Below are 17,748 nucleotides of genomic sequence, written 5' to 3' on the forward strand. Positions count from 1 at the left end.
TTGCAGTTTGTTTCCTGGTTACAATATTTTGTTATTTTTTGTTAAATAAATGTGCTTTAGTGTATTAAATATGAGTTATTTTTATATTTCAATATCTTTTGGTTATTAATTTTGTTCATTATTCATGGTTATTGTTGATACCATTGTGATAATCAATTTTGTGGATACTGGTGAAGTTTATCAGTTTATTTTGATTGTTTTTTCAACATTAAGTTCTAACTAATTGCATTGATGGTAAATTACTATGTAGTTTATTACTTTAATATTTTTATTAACTTGACTATAAAATTTTATAGATATTTTGATTGATATTAAATGTTTGCATATTTGCAACATTGTGCATAAAAGTTTATATTTATTATAGTATTTTAAAATAAACGATAAAGGCATCGGCATTTTATTGGGCCAAAAGTGAAGACAAAATATAAAACTTATATGTTTATTTTGATAAGAATTAATTTGTGAAACTATATACATATGTACAGTAGTATTACACCTATATGTGTAAAATGTATTTGATGAAGTCCTGCCCATACTATATAACAAATCATGTTTATATATATGTCGTAGGCAATATGAAAAATGAGTTTTTTTTGCAAAAAGACAAGGCTCTTTGCAATGGGGTAGCCCATTTGTGAACTACTTATTATTTTTCCAAACAGCCTGCTGTTTTTTAGGCTCATTGCATACAGACTAACAGCTGATAAGCCTTTTAAGAATTACTTATTGTTTTTTCAAACAGTTTGCTATTTTTTAGGCTCATTGCATACATACTAATTTCAGTTAGGCCTTTTAAGAACTACAATCATTTTATGGTAAAAACCATTTTAATTATTTTATTTTAAGGATTATTGATAATAACGCAGTACAAATATGTAACATAAATGTATAACATGTAACATTATTATTTATTACTTATTACTTATTAATTTTGTACAGTTGTTGACCATTGAATTATTAGTTTTATTATATATTACTAATAAAAAAAAAAATGTAAAATAATAAATTAAATTAAATTAAATTGAAATATTACATTACAATATTAAATATTATATAAAGTATATAAGTATAGTATATTTTTTTGTCCACAACTTTGCCAATATTATATTATAAATATCTACTTTTGGAATATTGACTAAAATATAAAAAATATTACATTACAATATTATTAAATATAATATAAAGGTATTTATTTATTGTTACCTACATGTGGTTTTTTCGTGACATCTTGAGCTACACAGTACATTGTTTTTCCGACAAGCGCATCTATTTGTTTTGCACGATGTTTAGCAAAAACATTTTTGATAACCCTGCCTTCCAAATTGATAATGTTTCTTCGCTATTTCTCTTAGTGTCATCATTGTATTTGGTACTTCGTCAAGAAATTCTGCATCGGTTGTCTGTAATACATAGGTTCCCAAAGTGTGCGCCGTGACGTCCCGGTGCGCCGTGATGTCTGTATAAGGGCGCCGCGCCGTCATGAAATACTATTGGATCTAACATTTTCCTTATGATTATTCATGCTATGACTTAGAGAAGGGCGCCCTGAAAAAACCTTAAATCAAAAAGGGCGCCATGAGTCGAAAAACTTTGGGAAGCACTGCTGTAATACATTTCTGCTTAGCCATGTATTTATAATTCCAAATCGTGTACCGATTTGATAAACGTTATTTTTTTTTTATCGACAACTTTGCCAATTATATTTTGTGTGTCTAATGGTCCACGATCTACCTTTGGAATATTAACTAAAACATAACTCCCAACTTCAATTATAACTAATTTCTTATCACTAGCTTGTATCATTTTTTCTGCAGCTTTTTTTTGTCCTTCAAAAGCTTCTACTCTTTCTTTCTGAATTTGTTTTTCTTTTACACACGTGTCGCACAAAGATCCTTTGTTTATGATAGACACTTTAGAAATGCAATTTTTAAAATCATATATATTATTATCCTTTTCGTTAGTTTTTTCGTTATCTATTTCGATATCTTCTTCTTCGTGACTATCTACTTCATCACTTACTTCAGTATTAATTAACTCATTTAAATCTTCTTCTGTTGTAATTGACTATAAGATATCATTAGGTAAATTTTTGCTTGAAAGTCCTATTTTTGGTACACTTCCAAATAATGCTTTATAAGGACTTCTGTTAATTATTCAATGTTATGAGCAATTTTTTTGCCATTGTACAAAATAACACCCCATTCCCCAATCTGTGCTTTGATTGTCTATCATCCATGCCCTCAACATGTTTTCTACGTCTTGATTACAGCGCTTTACACTTTCTTGAGATTGCGAATAACGAGGCCTTCCATGAATAATTTTACACTCAGGCCACAAGTTTGTCATTTCCTCTATTACAGTTGCAGTAAATTCTCGACCGTTATCACTATGTAATATATAAGGCGCTCCAAATTGTAAAAATATCTTAAGAAGCTCTTATGCTACTTCTGAAGCTCTTTTTGATTGTGATGGACTTAAATGACAATATTTTGTAGCGTGATCAAAAGCAATTCAATTCAAAAGCAATTTAAAACTACCACTTAGTGTCGATTGAAAATCAATCAAATCAACTTGTCCACGAACATTAAAATCTTTGGATAATATAGGTTTTACAACAATGTTTTTATGCTGTTGAGATTTTTTTAAATTACAAACATTGCACAACTTACAAAATATCAGAACAACAGGTTTTGGAATATAATATTTATCTTTTAGAGCATACATCATTTTATCACGACCTCCGTGTCCAATATTTTTATGAATCGTATTTAAGATTTAAAAAAAAATTCTCACGTTGTACTAATCGAACAACCTTATCATGTTTTTTCTTTTTTTTATCAAATATTTTGAATCACCCACTTCCATAATATCATATTTTTAAATAAGTCTATATTGCTTACTATTTTTTTTTTGGTTCCTGGTATTTTAAAAGCTGCTATTTCAGAAACAGCATCAGATATTGTAGCAATTGTGTATGGTTGTTTAACTGCGTTCGTTTTATTTTTATAATAATTAGTAACTTCATTGTTAAATTTGTTCATTACTGTTATATTTTCCATATTACGCACTCGTAAGTATTAACGAATACGTTGAAATACACACGGTTTACTAACGTATAGTATCCACCTACCTACAGTATGCCGACAAAAATATGTACGGTGAAAAGTTGTAATCTAATCTACAGATTAGTTATTATCTTGTAGATTCTATCAATTATTAAGTATACGTCGTCAATCCGTATCTAAATCCTTAAAATAGCCGGTTGTAATGTACTAATTTAATCTACTAATGTAGGTAAATACCAAAAATTTGAAATGTACACGATTGATATGATCTTATAAATACGGTATTAATACAGTTTATGAGTTGGAAGTTATGTTTTAGTCAATATTCCAAAAGTAGATATTTATAATATAATATTGGCAAAGTTGTGGACAAAAAAATATACTATACTTATATACTTTATATAATATTTAATATTGTAATGTAATATTTTTTGTAATATTTCAATTTAATTTAATTTAATTTAATATTTTATATTTTTTTTTTTTTTTGTTTTTTTGTTAGTAATATATAATAAAACTAGCAATTCAATGGTCAACAATTGTACAAAATTAATAAGTAATAAGTAATAAATAATAATGTTACATGTTATACATTTATGTTACATATTTTTACTGTGTTATTATCAATAACCCTTAAAATAAAATAATAAAAAGGTTTTTACCATTAAATGTTCTCTAAATAGTTCTTAAAAGGTCTAACTGAAATTAGTATGTATGCAAAGAGCCTAGTATTTTTGCAAAAAACTAATTTTCCACATGGCCTACGACATATACATATATTATATTTATTTTGGAAAAAAATAAGTTATATTCGATACTTTAAAAAAACATCTAGCAAATATTCTAAAGGAATCTTTTAAAAATATTGATAAACCTAATTAAAACAATATTGCAAAAAGTCATTGTTGAAATATAGAATTATCTGCCATAGACCGTTGTCACAATGTTGTGACAATATTTTAAATACCTAAATTACATTGAAAAAAAACATTGTAGCAACGTTTTCATGTTTTTAGTAAATTTTGTAAGAATATGTGCAATACATTCAATTGCTGTGTGGGAATGTTATAATAAATAAATGTAAAAGAAGTAAATTAAAAAATTGTATACTTAAAAAAGTTTTTTTTTATTATTTTTAGTATGATTATTCTTTTATCATATAATTTTTATTTTTTAATTTTAATATATTTATACACCTGAAAAAAGAAGGACTCAATAAGATGTTTTTGTTATTTTTTTTACTATATTGTTTTAAATTGTTAAATTATAATAAGTAAATTTTTATATTTTTTTCAAGATGTTATAATAAATAAATAAATTTATGAAGCATCATAAAAAATAATTGTTTTTATGATTTTATTATACAAATATTTTAAAAATATTTTAAAATTATTATTTGATCTATGCTGTTGGAAAATAATTTTCAAAATATTATTTATAATATTTGATTAATATGGTAGTAAAATATTTCCAAAATAATATCATCAATATATATGGTAAATATTGTCGTTAGATATGTTCATAATATTTATTCATTGGACAAATGATGATCTTAAAATATTGTGATAATATTTTAAAACTTTTTGACAACCATGAATGAATATTTTTAAAACATTTTAATAATATTTCAAAAATACAATATTGCTATGTGGGATATTTTAATATTGTTTTAGATTATAATAATAACTTAACTATACTCTTGCCCCTCGCGGGTGTTAACTCTTAATAAATAAATAAATAACAATTGAATATTTGAATGGATTCTTTTTCTCTTTTTTAGTAAAAACGGAAAAAATGTTATATGATTAAAATTGCATAATAGATTCATATTATATCAAATAATAATGTAAATATAAGGTATTAATTAATAATACTTAATATACAATTAAAAAATAGAGGCAATACACCATATTATTTGTAGAATATATTTTTTAAATTATAAAAAAAAAAACCCATGTTTTACTTTATAATTCGTTAAAACATAAGGAAAATTATTTAAATATAGGACTCAAATTGAGCCAAAATGTTGTATTAAATGTTTATATATATATAGGTTAAAACTCAAAATTAGAAAAATATTAAAAAAAAGCACAATGTATGAATCGAAGAACACTATTAAATATAAACACATCTATATAAATTTATTTTGTCAACATTATATAGTTATGGAAATCCACTAATTATTATAATATATCAAATTATTAAAATTATACCTTAAAATAATATTTAGATGTAAATATTATAACTGTCAGTCACCTTATAAATGAAATAATATATATTGATAATAATTAATTAATTTGTTTTGATATTATATTTAAATTAGTTCATAGCTACAAATTTATTCAAACAAATACATATATATTATAATCTATTACATAAATTGTAATTTTCATGTTTTACAATTTTATCATAAAATATTTTATATTTATTTAAAAGCTCATCTCCAATTTGTAATTGATGATGTTTTAGATTTGATATTACACATTCTATGATATCTACAGGTATTGCATCACCAAATGAATCTACACTATATTCACCACTACTCATTTCTTTTTCTATAAGTTTAAATATTATATCGGCACAGTTAATCAACTCCCCATAGTTCAAGTACAGTTGTAATAATTCACCAACATTTCTTTCATTTAATGTTTTGACAAGCCAGCAAGGTAAAAATGCATTATGTTTCAGTAGCTCATCAGCTACATGTAAATGTATCAATGTTTTTCCTTCTTCTTCATATCTCTCAACTAATGTTTCTAAAAAGCGCCAAGCAATTTTCTCGCAATCAACACCACTATCACTAACTCCGTTGTCAGCTAGCCAACGCCATGATTTGTCACATTTATCAGAATTAGTGAGATTCAAACATGTTTTTACTAACTCTCTCATTGGATAATAAATAGGTAAATTCCACACTTTAGATAAAATCAATACTTCTCTGTATTTATGTTTCATTATTAATACCGAAACTACACTTTTCACATCCATATTGATTGCAGATTCATCAATTTGCTGACGAGCGCGAACTAAGCAACATATCTTTTTCAAATGTTCAATTTTTATTAATTCATTATGAATCGCATCAGTCTTCGAATCGATAGGTAATAACACGGTAACAAACCAAGCATCATTCGGTTTAAGCATTTCTAAATGTAAGAGTGACAATCTTATAAACTGTTCTTGAGTTACACATGTATCTGCACGTAAATATAATTCATAAAATGTCATAGCGAGTTTTTTGTACTTTCCATATTTTTCAAGCATTGAACATAAAAACATATAGAAAGGAGCAGCATCAGCGTTCGATAAAGATCGTGCTTTTTTTATAATTATATCTTCTATTGAACTTTGTAAACCAGAAAATTTAAAACTCAAAAGTTTATCTTTTTCACCATTTTCTAATAAAGTCAACACAAATGTATGTAAACAATTCAACTTTCGATCGTGATCCTTCAAACATATAATATTATTGTATGCGTTTTGATATGCTTTCAGCTTTAAATTATTAAGAAAAATATGAGAGTGAAACATTGATATCATGTTTTTTCCTCTATCATGTATAGACATTTCTAATACATGGTTTCCAAGTTGTACAGCATGATCATGGTAACCGTGTTTTCCAAACAGCGTGATTGCTTTAAGAAAATGTTCCGTTTCGTTTTTAATGTTATTCTTAAGTACTTGGAGTGCTTTATCTGGTTCATTATTTAATATATATGAAATAATCAATATTTCTTCCCAATTTTTAAAGTCCAATAACTGAGCCATTTGATGTATGAAATTGTATTGCTTTTCTTGAAGTAAGAATTTTACCAGATTAGATCCATTTACAAGTGGCCATATATAGTAAAACAAACCATTAATATAATCCATAAATGGTCCTTTGGCCAACAATTTATTAGTTATAATCATTTTTTTATATAGCTTTACATCATGTAAAAAAAATGCCAGAATCCTATAACTAGCAAAAAGGTTACAAATATCAGTAACAAATTCTTTAGTTTGTCCGTAACTTTTAGAGCTTAACTCCATTAATGTGAATAGTCTACAACATAAGTCAAAACGTGTTATGATAATTTGATGAAAACTATGAAAAACAACACTGATACCCAATTTACTTCTGAAATAATTAGAATATTGATTATTTTTTATGTTTTTGATTGCTCCTGGATTAGCATGTAGCATCTCAATTAATATACGAACACTTTTAGTTATATTACATCCATTTAAAAATAATTCTACATTTGGATCATTGGTGTCATAACCATAATATTTTCTAACTAAATCCAAAAAACAATTAGAAGATAAATTTAAATCTAAAAACAAGTTAAAATTGTTTTTTGGTTCAGACATCAGTGTATTAAGTAACTTATTGAATTCGGTTTTTTGTTCAAGATTATAAATTGAATATATATTTTCTTCAACATTATCTGATGGCCGTAAAAAGCAAAAACTTGAATTTGTTACAACAAGCATTAAAAAAGATGGTGGGCCCAGCCATATTAGTCCAATAGGAGCTAATCTTTTACGGCGGTAATCCAAACAGCTTTTATAAAAACTAGCACTGCATTGTTCAACAAGTAGCATTTGTGTCTCTGTATCAGTTGAGTCATATTTGTCCATTTCCCGATATACTTTTGTATCAATTGCATTACTTATCTTTGTACGATAATCAATAATAATGTCACAGTTATCAGATGTATCATAAACAGCAATAGCGTTTTTCAAATCATCTTCTGTGAAATAAGATGTGGATGAAAATATTTGATCCAAATAAGTTTCTTTTGAATTAATTGAAAATTGAGTAGGTTGTTCAAAATCAATTGTATCCAAAATACAGTTTTTCCATCTACCATTTCTTATACTTATGGATTTGATACAGGCAATATCCTTTCCAGTTCTCCAATTACACCAAATTTCATCACCGTATAATGCCATATCAGTTAGTCTACTTTTCATAGGTGAGTACACATAAAAATGTTGTTGAAGTTTAAACATACCATGGTCAATGCATGGTTCAAGAACCACAAATCTGGAACTTTCCGATAAACTAAGGTAAATAGTTAATAAAAGTTTATCTTCAAAACATTTATGAATAATATGTGGTCTTGAACCATTTTCTGTTGATGTTGCATATATTTTTTTCATATCCATTATATGAATATAAATAGATTTATTAACAGACCAAACTTTTAAATCACAAGCATCATCCAGAGAGTATACATAAATGTCTTGTTCAAATGGATGAACAGCTAAACTGTTAATAACGGGATAGTCAATATGCGCAGAAAATATTTTAGTTATATTTGAAAACATTCGAGGTACAGCAGATTCTTGACAAATTTTTTTTAAGGTAGGTAGCCCAGAGATGTATTTTAAACGTATGTAAAGCATGGCATTGTTCTGTAGAGCTATTATAAAAATAGCATCATAATTTTGATGTAAACATGATGCGGCTGAATATGGATGACTAAGTTCTGCGTTATATGAACAAAATGTAGTAGGATTATCGATGGATGATAAGTGAAAGTTTGAGAAAATTGATGCCTCTGTCAATACATTTTTATTATAAGATTTATTTTCTTGACGAATTGGTTTTGGAAATGTTAATCGATGACAACTACATACTGTAGGTACTAATAAAACGATTGATTCTGAAGTTTCATAAACTGAGATTCCACTGTCCAAAACAGGAGAATTGCGGAAAAGTATACGCACCTGATTTTCGGTAAGATTTATATCCAAACTGTGTTCAATTAATTCAAGTTTATCATATAAAACTCGCCAGAATATAAAACGGTTAGGAATGTCTTTAAAACAGTGACCACCTGATCGGGGTAATGTGCTTTCATCACGCAAAGTAGTTGGAGCACCTTCAGGATTAATTAAAATTTCTTTCCATTCGTTTGACTGAAAATGTTCAGTAACAATTTGCCGATAAATAGATTGCACGTATGGATTGTCATCGGCCATATGACCTTAACAAAACAATATAAAAATATGAATTTATTAAAAATACTAATTTTAATGAATATTAAAATAATAAATAACAGTATAACAGTACAAACATAAAATACAATTGTTCGTAATAATTCCATAAAAAAAGGAGTTAGGCTTTGGCTAATATGATTATTAATTAAATAACATTGAACCATATGGTTTTAAATAATTCATACACCTATTTTGAGCAGTTATTCTAACAATGTAAAATAATCCTAAATTAAAAAAAAAACACATTTTTAAATATATAAATACCTATGAATATAATTAAAAATGTATTAATTTTAACCATTAATTGAAAACTATGCATAGGTAAATAATGAAATAATTGTTGTATACAGTACCGTTTACAGAATTATGTGGACACTAAAAAAAAAAAATTAAAAAATCAATAATAAAGATAAAAATTATAAATATAAATATACATCACTAAATATAATATACTGTGATACGTATACAGTCATGTACGAGTTATATGATATTGGTAAGATCAATTGGAAATATTTAATGCAAAAAAAAAAAAAATTACCGATTGGAAAAACAATATAAAATCGTTTTGATTTAAGTGTCAATGAAAACATTAATATTTATTTTTTCAAATGCATATTTAACTGAAACTTTTCATACGACAGTAGAAGAATAATTAAAATTAACATAATGTCCTATATGAAATATCACAAGAAAACGTTTACCGATAAAACGTTAATATACCAGAGGGCAGGACCGGCGTGAAGCTAAATGACGCCCGAGGCTAAAATGCCAACCGGCATCTTTTTCATACAAAAATCTGTAGTATCATTATACTTAGAAAAAATGATATATTATGCTCAACTTGTACATAATTTGTTATCGTCTAATTTTTTAGTCACAAGTCACAACGGCTTGACGTGATCCCGATTGAACGATAACAAATATTTAGGAATTATAGCAACATATACAATAAAACATTCTACGCTTAACCATAGTAAATATACTTAAAATATATTTAAATTATTTTAATATATGGTTAAACGAAATAACCATAATTATTATCAATATTTCAATATAAAGTTATAGGGATTTTACATTAAAAAAAAAAAGAAAAAAAATAATATTACTGACATATAACCATAACCATATAAAACATAACCATGTAAAAAAAATTGTTGGCACCCTCCTGAAAATGGCACCCTAGGCGACTACCTGAGTCGCCTTATCCTCACGCCTTGCCTGAGGGTCAACGCACCATAAGCGATTCACTAGAATTAAACGCTAATGTGTAATATTCTAAAAAATAACTCACCTTTTTTGTAAAGACTAATTCAAAAATGTTTTGTTAAAACATAAAACAGACGGAATTTATGTTCGGACCGGCAGTTGCTGTAAATACATGGTGTGGTGAATAACTCAACGAGGAAGTCTCGTTGTTAACGGTTGGCACTGATAAAGTAATCAGTTACCACTGTTAGTATGTTTTAGGTACATTAAACAAGGGTATCCGTCCATTTGCTCCAACGTTGTGCCATAGAGTAGGTAGGTAATATTTATTTGTTACTTTATGCACACCTAATCGCATGTTCCTTTTCTTTTCGTCGAAATCTCATTCGATGTATACATGGACATATAATAAGTACCAGTGTTGTAAAAAATACTTTTAAAATTGTATTTAAATACAGATACAAATACATCCATTCAGAATGTATTTAAAATAAATTTCAAATACTTTCAGAAAAAAATATTTAAGAACAAATACAAATACTTATCGTGTATTTAAATAGTTTTCAAATACTTTTTTATCTTTCTTTTCTACTAGTCGGTAAACCAAATTAATTTTGTAATAACTAATTTTAAAATACTATTATGTTACATTCAAGTATTACTTAAAGTTTTTGTACCACCTTCTTAATTATATTATACTGAAAAATGAAAATAAATAAAAATTGTTTTATAACTACTATAGCCATTCTTTAATATAAAGTAATAAAATAATTGTTGAAGAGGATATACAGAGCATTTAAAACAAATCATTTTCAAAAATTTTTGTTGCTCTTTAGTAACATAGTTTTTTCAAAGTGTTCATCATTCATTTTTCCTCTTTTTTTTGATAAAATAGCTCCCTTAACACTAAATATTCGTTCAACTGGAGTACTAGACGGCAGTGGAGTATTATACTTGATAAGAACTTTCTTCAATATGGGAGTCGAATGAAGAGTTTCAGCTATAGGGGTTCTCAACATTAATAAGTGAAAAAATATAAAATATAAAATAGTATAATATTTAAAAAAATAAATAAATGTGATGACTGACGATTGAATTTTCAAAAGTATTTGATTTTCAAATACAAATACGTCCAAAACAATATTTAAAATACTTCCCAAATACTCAAATCAAAAAGTAGGTATTTTAAAAGTATTCTAAATACTACAAAATTATTTAAATACATTTACTCAAATACTTTACAAGACTGATAAGTACTTATATGAAGTCTACGGATTTCTATACTACTGTAGCATTATACTATATAACTATTATATTATAATATATATATATTTGTTACGTGGTACCCAATAAAAACAGGTACCTATCGTAATGATGTTGTTGGAGTAGGATAAATTGATTTAATAATTAATTGAAACACTTTTAAACACTTTAATAAATACAAATAAATTATTTACAGATACAAATTATAAATTTGCGCGCTAACAATATCAAAGACAAAACTCAGAAGGGCTTGTACTGATAGCTAGACACTTCTGCCGTTGGTGGTGAAACGGAGCCTTTATATACTCTGTTTGATTCTGTTTTAATTGTGTTGTTTTCGCCACTTGGTTCCTCTTGGCCTTGATTGTCCTATTCGAATGATGATGTTGTTTGCTGTTATTCGTGATTTGTAATTCGCACGTGGCAATCATTACAGTTTATGTGTGCAATAGTTATTCCTTTCCTTGATTAATGAATACTGTGAATAAAATCATTGATGTATTTTCATCAACATTTTGGTAGAATGTGCATTTTTGTTGCAGGACTTAAATGTTAACATTCATTTTTTGAATAGAATTAATTAAAATTTTTTTAATAAAAATGACTAGTTAGTTACAAAATTAAATTGATAGAGGTGTAAACAATTATTTTCATAATCACCTGTTTATTTTGGAGCTGCTTCTACAATAATTTGAAATTCAATAGGTACTATTGGTACCAATTGAGAAATATTTATTATCATATTAGCATTAACCCTAGAGATATGTTACTACTTTATATTATAGCATTTGTTTTTTATTATTATTTATTTACACTAAATTAATTTACATATACCTCAATTGCCAATTATTAATCGTTAAATCTAAATGAAATAACTCTTAGGTAATTGAAAACAAAAACTGTAATAAAAACAAAAATAATATTTTAAGTAATTATTGATTCAGTATGTTTTTTCTTCAAGTAGACTTTATCACTGTTAGATGAAACAAAATATTTTCTTCACCTATTTGTTTATCTTAATAAAATAATAAAATAAAAATTAAAAATTATTAAATGGTTAATATATAAATAAATAAATAAAAGTTTAGCCTGGATTATTATTATATTTGTAAAGTAGGATCAGTTTCTAATTAAAAATTCACCATAAGGCATATACAAAGTATAATAGTAAAATTCCAAGTTTGTAACCGAGTTCTGACAGTATGAATGTCAGTAGGTACCATTGAAATACAATTTTACCATCTCATAAAATTAAATTTGGTGTTATTAATGATTAGCGTGATTGATTAGTCTTATAATTATAAAAATTAATAAATAATATAATTAATTTGTTGTATTTTAAAATAAGTATGAAAAAACTTAATATTTCTAAACATTTTTTAAATCTGTTAGCCAGGTTTACTATAAGTACACAGGAATTATGATCACCAATTTCTCAATTTTTTTAAAAAAAAAACCACACATACTTTATAAAGACCACACTGTTTTAATTTCTGAATATGTTAACCACTTGTATAATTTGTAACCAACGATATTGCAATCTAAGATTTCTTGTTTTATTATTTTTAACTAATGCACGTTTATGTGTACCTGTCGAAACCCATAAATTAGTTAAAATATGCACGAGCTAATTAACAAAATAGCGACCGAAAATAATTATAATACTTTTTCAACAATAAAAAATGTATGAAAACTAAATAAATGTAATAATTTACTTACAAGATTTTTATCAGTATATCTTAAATTACTTTTTAGGAACAGACTAATATCGATTATGCGTTGTATAACAATATCTAAACAATCCAAACGTCTTGTTTTAGGTGATGTAGTAATAATGGAATTATTATCAGAATTTTCTTTAATATTGGAGTAATTGTATTAGACAACACTGTATTAGTCGAAGATGGTTTAAAGAGATTGTTTGATGTTTCCTTATTATTACATCTATTAAAATGTTAAGCGCACAATAACCAACTTGACATACGATGTCTGGGTACTGACGGCCGGCGGGAAGACGAAACTCGTAATCTCGTATACAATTGATTTTGGTTTTTAGATAGTATTTGGAATTTATTACACACTTTTAGCATTCAATGTTCAACGAACAAAAGTCGCCAATATGCTGAAGGCGTATAATATAAATACCATCCCCAGTAAACATGTCAAGGCTGCGAGACGTCAAACTTGGGTATATATGTCTATATGGAAGTCTGGAATGTCTATGAATTAGGTAGCATATTTTTGTATAATAGACGTATTATATTAATACTAGCTGCCGTTCCGATTCCTTACCATTTTATATTATAGGATTTTATAGCCGCTTGCCGTTATAGCAGCACTGGTGCTGGACCTGGTTTGCGGCAACCGTATTCTGTAGCAGACTGTAGTACGTAATTTTTAGTGGAGGGGTGCTGTATCTCACTATCAATTTTTTATCAATAAATAACAATTTTTAATTATAACGGCAGATAATAATTATCATGTCTTATGTGGTTTTCTTACAGTGACAATAACTCTACACTCTACTCTATAGTAAATAGTTAATACTTAATATTATTATGTTATTATTTATTAATTTATTATTAGTTCAATGTAGGTATTTTGTTATTTAACTTATCGTTTGTCAGAATGTCTGATAACCATCGTTGTCACTCACGGTTGTCGCACTACTTTGTACTTTGTGTCTACGTACTATGGTTTATTTTATTCTGTGAGTGCGTCCTGGTCTTTATACCAGTTGTTTTGCAAAACGTAGGAATGTCTTTAACTCAAGACATATTTTTACATTTTATGATGTTGCATGTATCTATGAGAATCTTAGTTTCTTCTTTATACATGCCATTTATGATTATGCTGAAGATTTATTGAAATCATTTGTGGAACAAATCAGTGATTTATACGGAGAGGAACATGTTTCCTACAATGTCCATAGTTTAAAACTCTTAAAAGATGATTGTCATGTTTATGGTGTATTAGATAACTTCAGTGCTTTTACTTTTGAAAACCGCTTTCAATCATTTTAAACGTGAATTAAAAAAAAAAAAAAATGTTGTTCTTACTCAACTACATAATCGTAAATTTGAAAATTGTTTAGCAAATGTTGTGGATATTAATTTAAACAATAAACATTATCCTAAGGTTAGCAAGAAAACTAGTGGAATTTTATTGAATAGCATAATATGTGGGCAACAGTTTGAAAAAGTAGAAACTGAAAAATTTGTTTTAAAAATAGACCTAGCCAATAGTTGCTGCATAAGCTTTGATGGCTCAGTTTTAGTAATCAAATCAGTTTAATTTGTTATAAATTTAAAAAAGTAACTGATTTGTATTCAAGTCTCATACCATCTAATAGTATTGGAACTTATTTGTATAGAAATTTATCATTTGAACTTAAGGTTATTTCACTTAACTCAATTTTATACAAGGCAATAAAGTTTCCTCTAAATAGTTTAGGTGAATTTGGAGCAACTTAAATTTTACATTGGTAAAACTTCATTTTATATTATGAATTATTAATATTATTTATTGTTTTTATGTTTTAGTCATTATGTCAAACGCAAAAGAAAATGTTTTTTTATATTTGTAAGATACAGTTTAATAAAAAAAAAAAATGCTCTCATGGTTGCTATTGTGCCTAACATATGGGTACAAAACTGCAGCAATATGTACTTTTATTTTTGGCCACCACAAAAATGTTAAGTGATAAAAATGATAAAGTTGGCTGTTTTACCAAACGAAAAAACATGGTTATAATATCCTTGTGAGATATTAAAAACATTTGGTTTGTTAATATAAATTATATTTTATTTATCAATACCTAATATATTTTAATTATAGGAACATATGAGGAAGCTAGAAGTAAATTACCAAAATATGACAATAATGATGATGTTGAAAGCTCGAATATTGAAAACCGGGTTCGTTGAAAGTGTAAGAAGAAACCAAATACTCGGAAAATGAATTCAGATTCAGAATCAGATAGTTATTCACCATCAATGATAAATATGTCAGAACCTCCTACTTGGATAATATCCCTTGGTATGAATTTAATACAGATTTTTATTAGATGATTCTTATAATAGAACAAACAAATTAAAATAGTCTATTAACATCACAACTTCAGTTTCAGAAAATTAAATTAAGGGGTCTACAAAATCTACAACTAGTCTTACGACTCCAGTGTTCAAAAAAGTCACATCGATTTTCACCACTCCAGTTCCACAGAAATATAATAACGATGATAATTCAATTTCAAAAAATAATTTGACACAAATGAATTTACTTGTTCAAGGTAATTAAAATTAAATAATTTATGCTATACAGTTATTGCTTATTGACTTGTTAATTATGAATATCAAATGTATTGTAGATCAGCTGCCAATAGAAACAAATTCTGACAATTGTTTATCACCACCAATGTTTGAAAATGATAATGAATCTCATAATGAAGGTAAATATTTACTTCTGCATAAGTATAAATGTCATACTTATTATAGGTAGGTATGTGTTACATATTTATATTTTATTTTATAGAAAATGAACAGTATCAGCTTTCATCATCCCGAGCTGTGGACTTGTTTCATGCTACAATACATTTATTACAACAGCAAATTTTGTTAGTTCAACAAATTGTAAGAGGTCAACAGATAATCAATAAATTATTAACAAAATTAATCATGAGTAATGGAGAATCTAAACCCCTATCAGCAATCGGACAAAAATATTCTAAGCATTTCATTCTACCTGCTAAATCTGTAGCTGAAGTGTGTGATATTGAAGAAAAATTACAATTGTCTGCTTCACGACAACTAATGGTATTAATTAATTTACTCACCCAATTATTAAAAATTACCATAATAAAACAGGAATTCAAATTTAATTTTAAATTTAGATCAGTAGATTACAGCAATGTGGGGAAGATCGCAGAATGACACTGCCATATTCATATTAAGAACATTATTAACAAACCGTTATGCATCTAACTACAACTTTGAAGGTTGAAACTCTGGAAAACATGCTTTCAAAGATTTGATAATGTTTAGTATTGTACTTGGTAAGACTATTTTTAACTAAAAAGTGTTGCTTATTCAAATTAATGTTATCAAATTAATTTTACTATTATTTAATCTTTAGATGTAACTATGATAAAACATCCAAAAAGATCTGAAGATGTGGTTAGACGCACTTTTCAATTATTAATTATTATTTATTTATACTTATTAAAATGAATTTATTTTGTGTAGGTATTAATTTTTGTTTTTAAATATATTAATTAAATTTAATGCTTATCCAACTGTAAATATGTACATTTACCTCTAAATATATAATAGTAAATAAGTGGACTTATTAGTTAATAATGGTAAACATAAAGATTATAGTTTAAGACTAAAGACTATATTAAATTAAATTATATTAATTAGTCATATATCATATCCTATGCAAATAATAGATATTTTATATACATCTAAAATGCTAGTTTGTATACCAATAAGAGATAGTGTTAAATATGTATATTAACAATATTTACTTAGACTTTAAATAGTTATCTCATTTAGACTTATTTTGAAACATAAAAAGGACATCTATTATACATCAAAAATAGATATTTTGATTTAATAAATAGTATATAATAGACATCTAATAGACATAGAAATGTTTATTGGGTCCATGTTACTGTAATACTGATAGAGATTTCGTGTAAGGCTTGGATCACACTATGCGTTTTTCGGTTACCGAATTATTCAATTCCGATCGATTGCAACCCGGTAGACCGATCATACTGCGCGTTTTATTGGTAACCCATTGAACGTTGGTATCGGTGAAACAAGATTACAAAGCGCGCGCTTTCTTTTTGATTAAAAAAATTATAACTATACAAATGATTATCGATTTCGGTGAATAGTATTGAAATAGGTAAGAAAGTAAGTAAAAAAAATAAAGAAAAGAAAAAAAAAGTAAGGTAAGTAAGTAAGAAATATAGTTATATTGAATCGTTCCTGTACGGACAATCATTCTGTTACCTTACGCCAACACGGTTTTTTAAGTATTTAAGAAGTTTTCCAAACGCAGTTTTGAACTTCCAAAATTGATTTTTCAGAACATCATACATAATTAACTAGTTATTTTACAGTTAGAAAAAATTAATTTTTAATTCAACTAAAATAATTTTCCTTGCAATTAATACATAAAAAAAAAAGATTGATTGATATATTTTTAAAATATT

The 17,748-nt window shown here is 26.4% G+C and overlaps 1 protein-coding gene and 1 pseudogene across 1 annotated transcript; one reads left to right on the plus strand and one right to left on the minus strand.

The window, feature by feature from the left end:
* Positions 1-1,117: 1,117 nt before the first annotated feature.
* LOC112691715 (nuclear pore complex protein Nup160 homolog) lies at positions 1,118-10,432 on the minus strand. Its single transcript, XM_025566088.1, has 5 exons — positions 10,348-10,432; positions 5,461-9,043; positions 2,188-2,386; positions 1,732-2,064; positions 1,118-1,135 (listed from the first exon to the last, which is right to left on the minus strand). The coding sequence occupies exons 2-5, from the start codon at positions 9,036-9,038 to the stop codon at positions 1,118-1,120; spliced, it is 4,128 nt and encodes a 1,375-aa protein (XP_025421873.1). The 5' UTR covers positions 9,039-9,043; positions 10,348-10,432.
* A 3,568-nt stretch (positions 10,433-14,000) lies between these two features.
* On the plus strand, positions 14,001-16,763 carry LOC112691761 (annotated as a pseudogene).
* Positions 16,764-17,748: the final 985 nt, after the last annotated feature.

The sequence above is a fragment of the Sipha flava genome, unplaced genomic scaffold, assembly GCF_003268045.1.
Source record: "Sipha flava isolate LNK unplaced genomic scaffold, YSA_version1 66_pilon_pilon, whole genome shotgun sequence".
Lineage (NCBI taxonomy): Eukaryota > Metazoa > Arthropoda > Insecta > Hemiptera > Aphididae > Sipha > Sipha flava.

Bases quoted from the DNA above. Each gene is read 5' to 3' on its own strand.
- LOC112691715 (XM_025566088.1), bottom strand. From the start codon at position 9,038: ATGGCCGATGACAATCCATACGTGCAATCTATTTATCGGCAAATTGTT. The intron at 2,387-5,460 runs ACATGAAAATTA...TATATTACATAG, and splicing joins TTTTATGATAAAATTGTAAA to TGATAACGGTCGAGAATTTA. The intron at 2,065-2,187 runs GTACAATGGCAA...GATATCTTATAG, and splicing joins GGGGAATGGGGTGTTATTTT to TCAATTACAACAGAAGAAGA.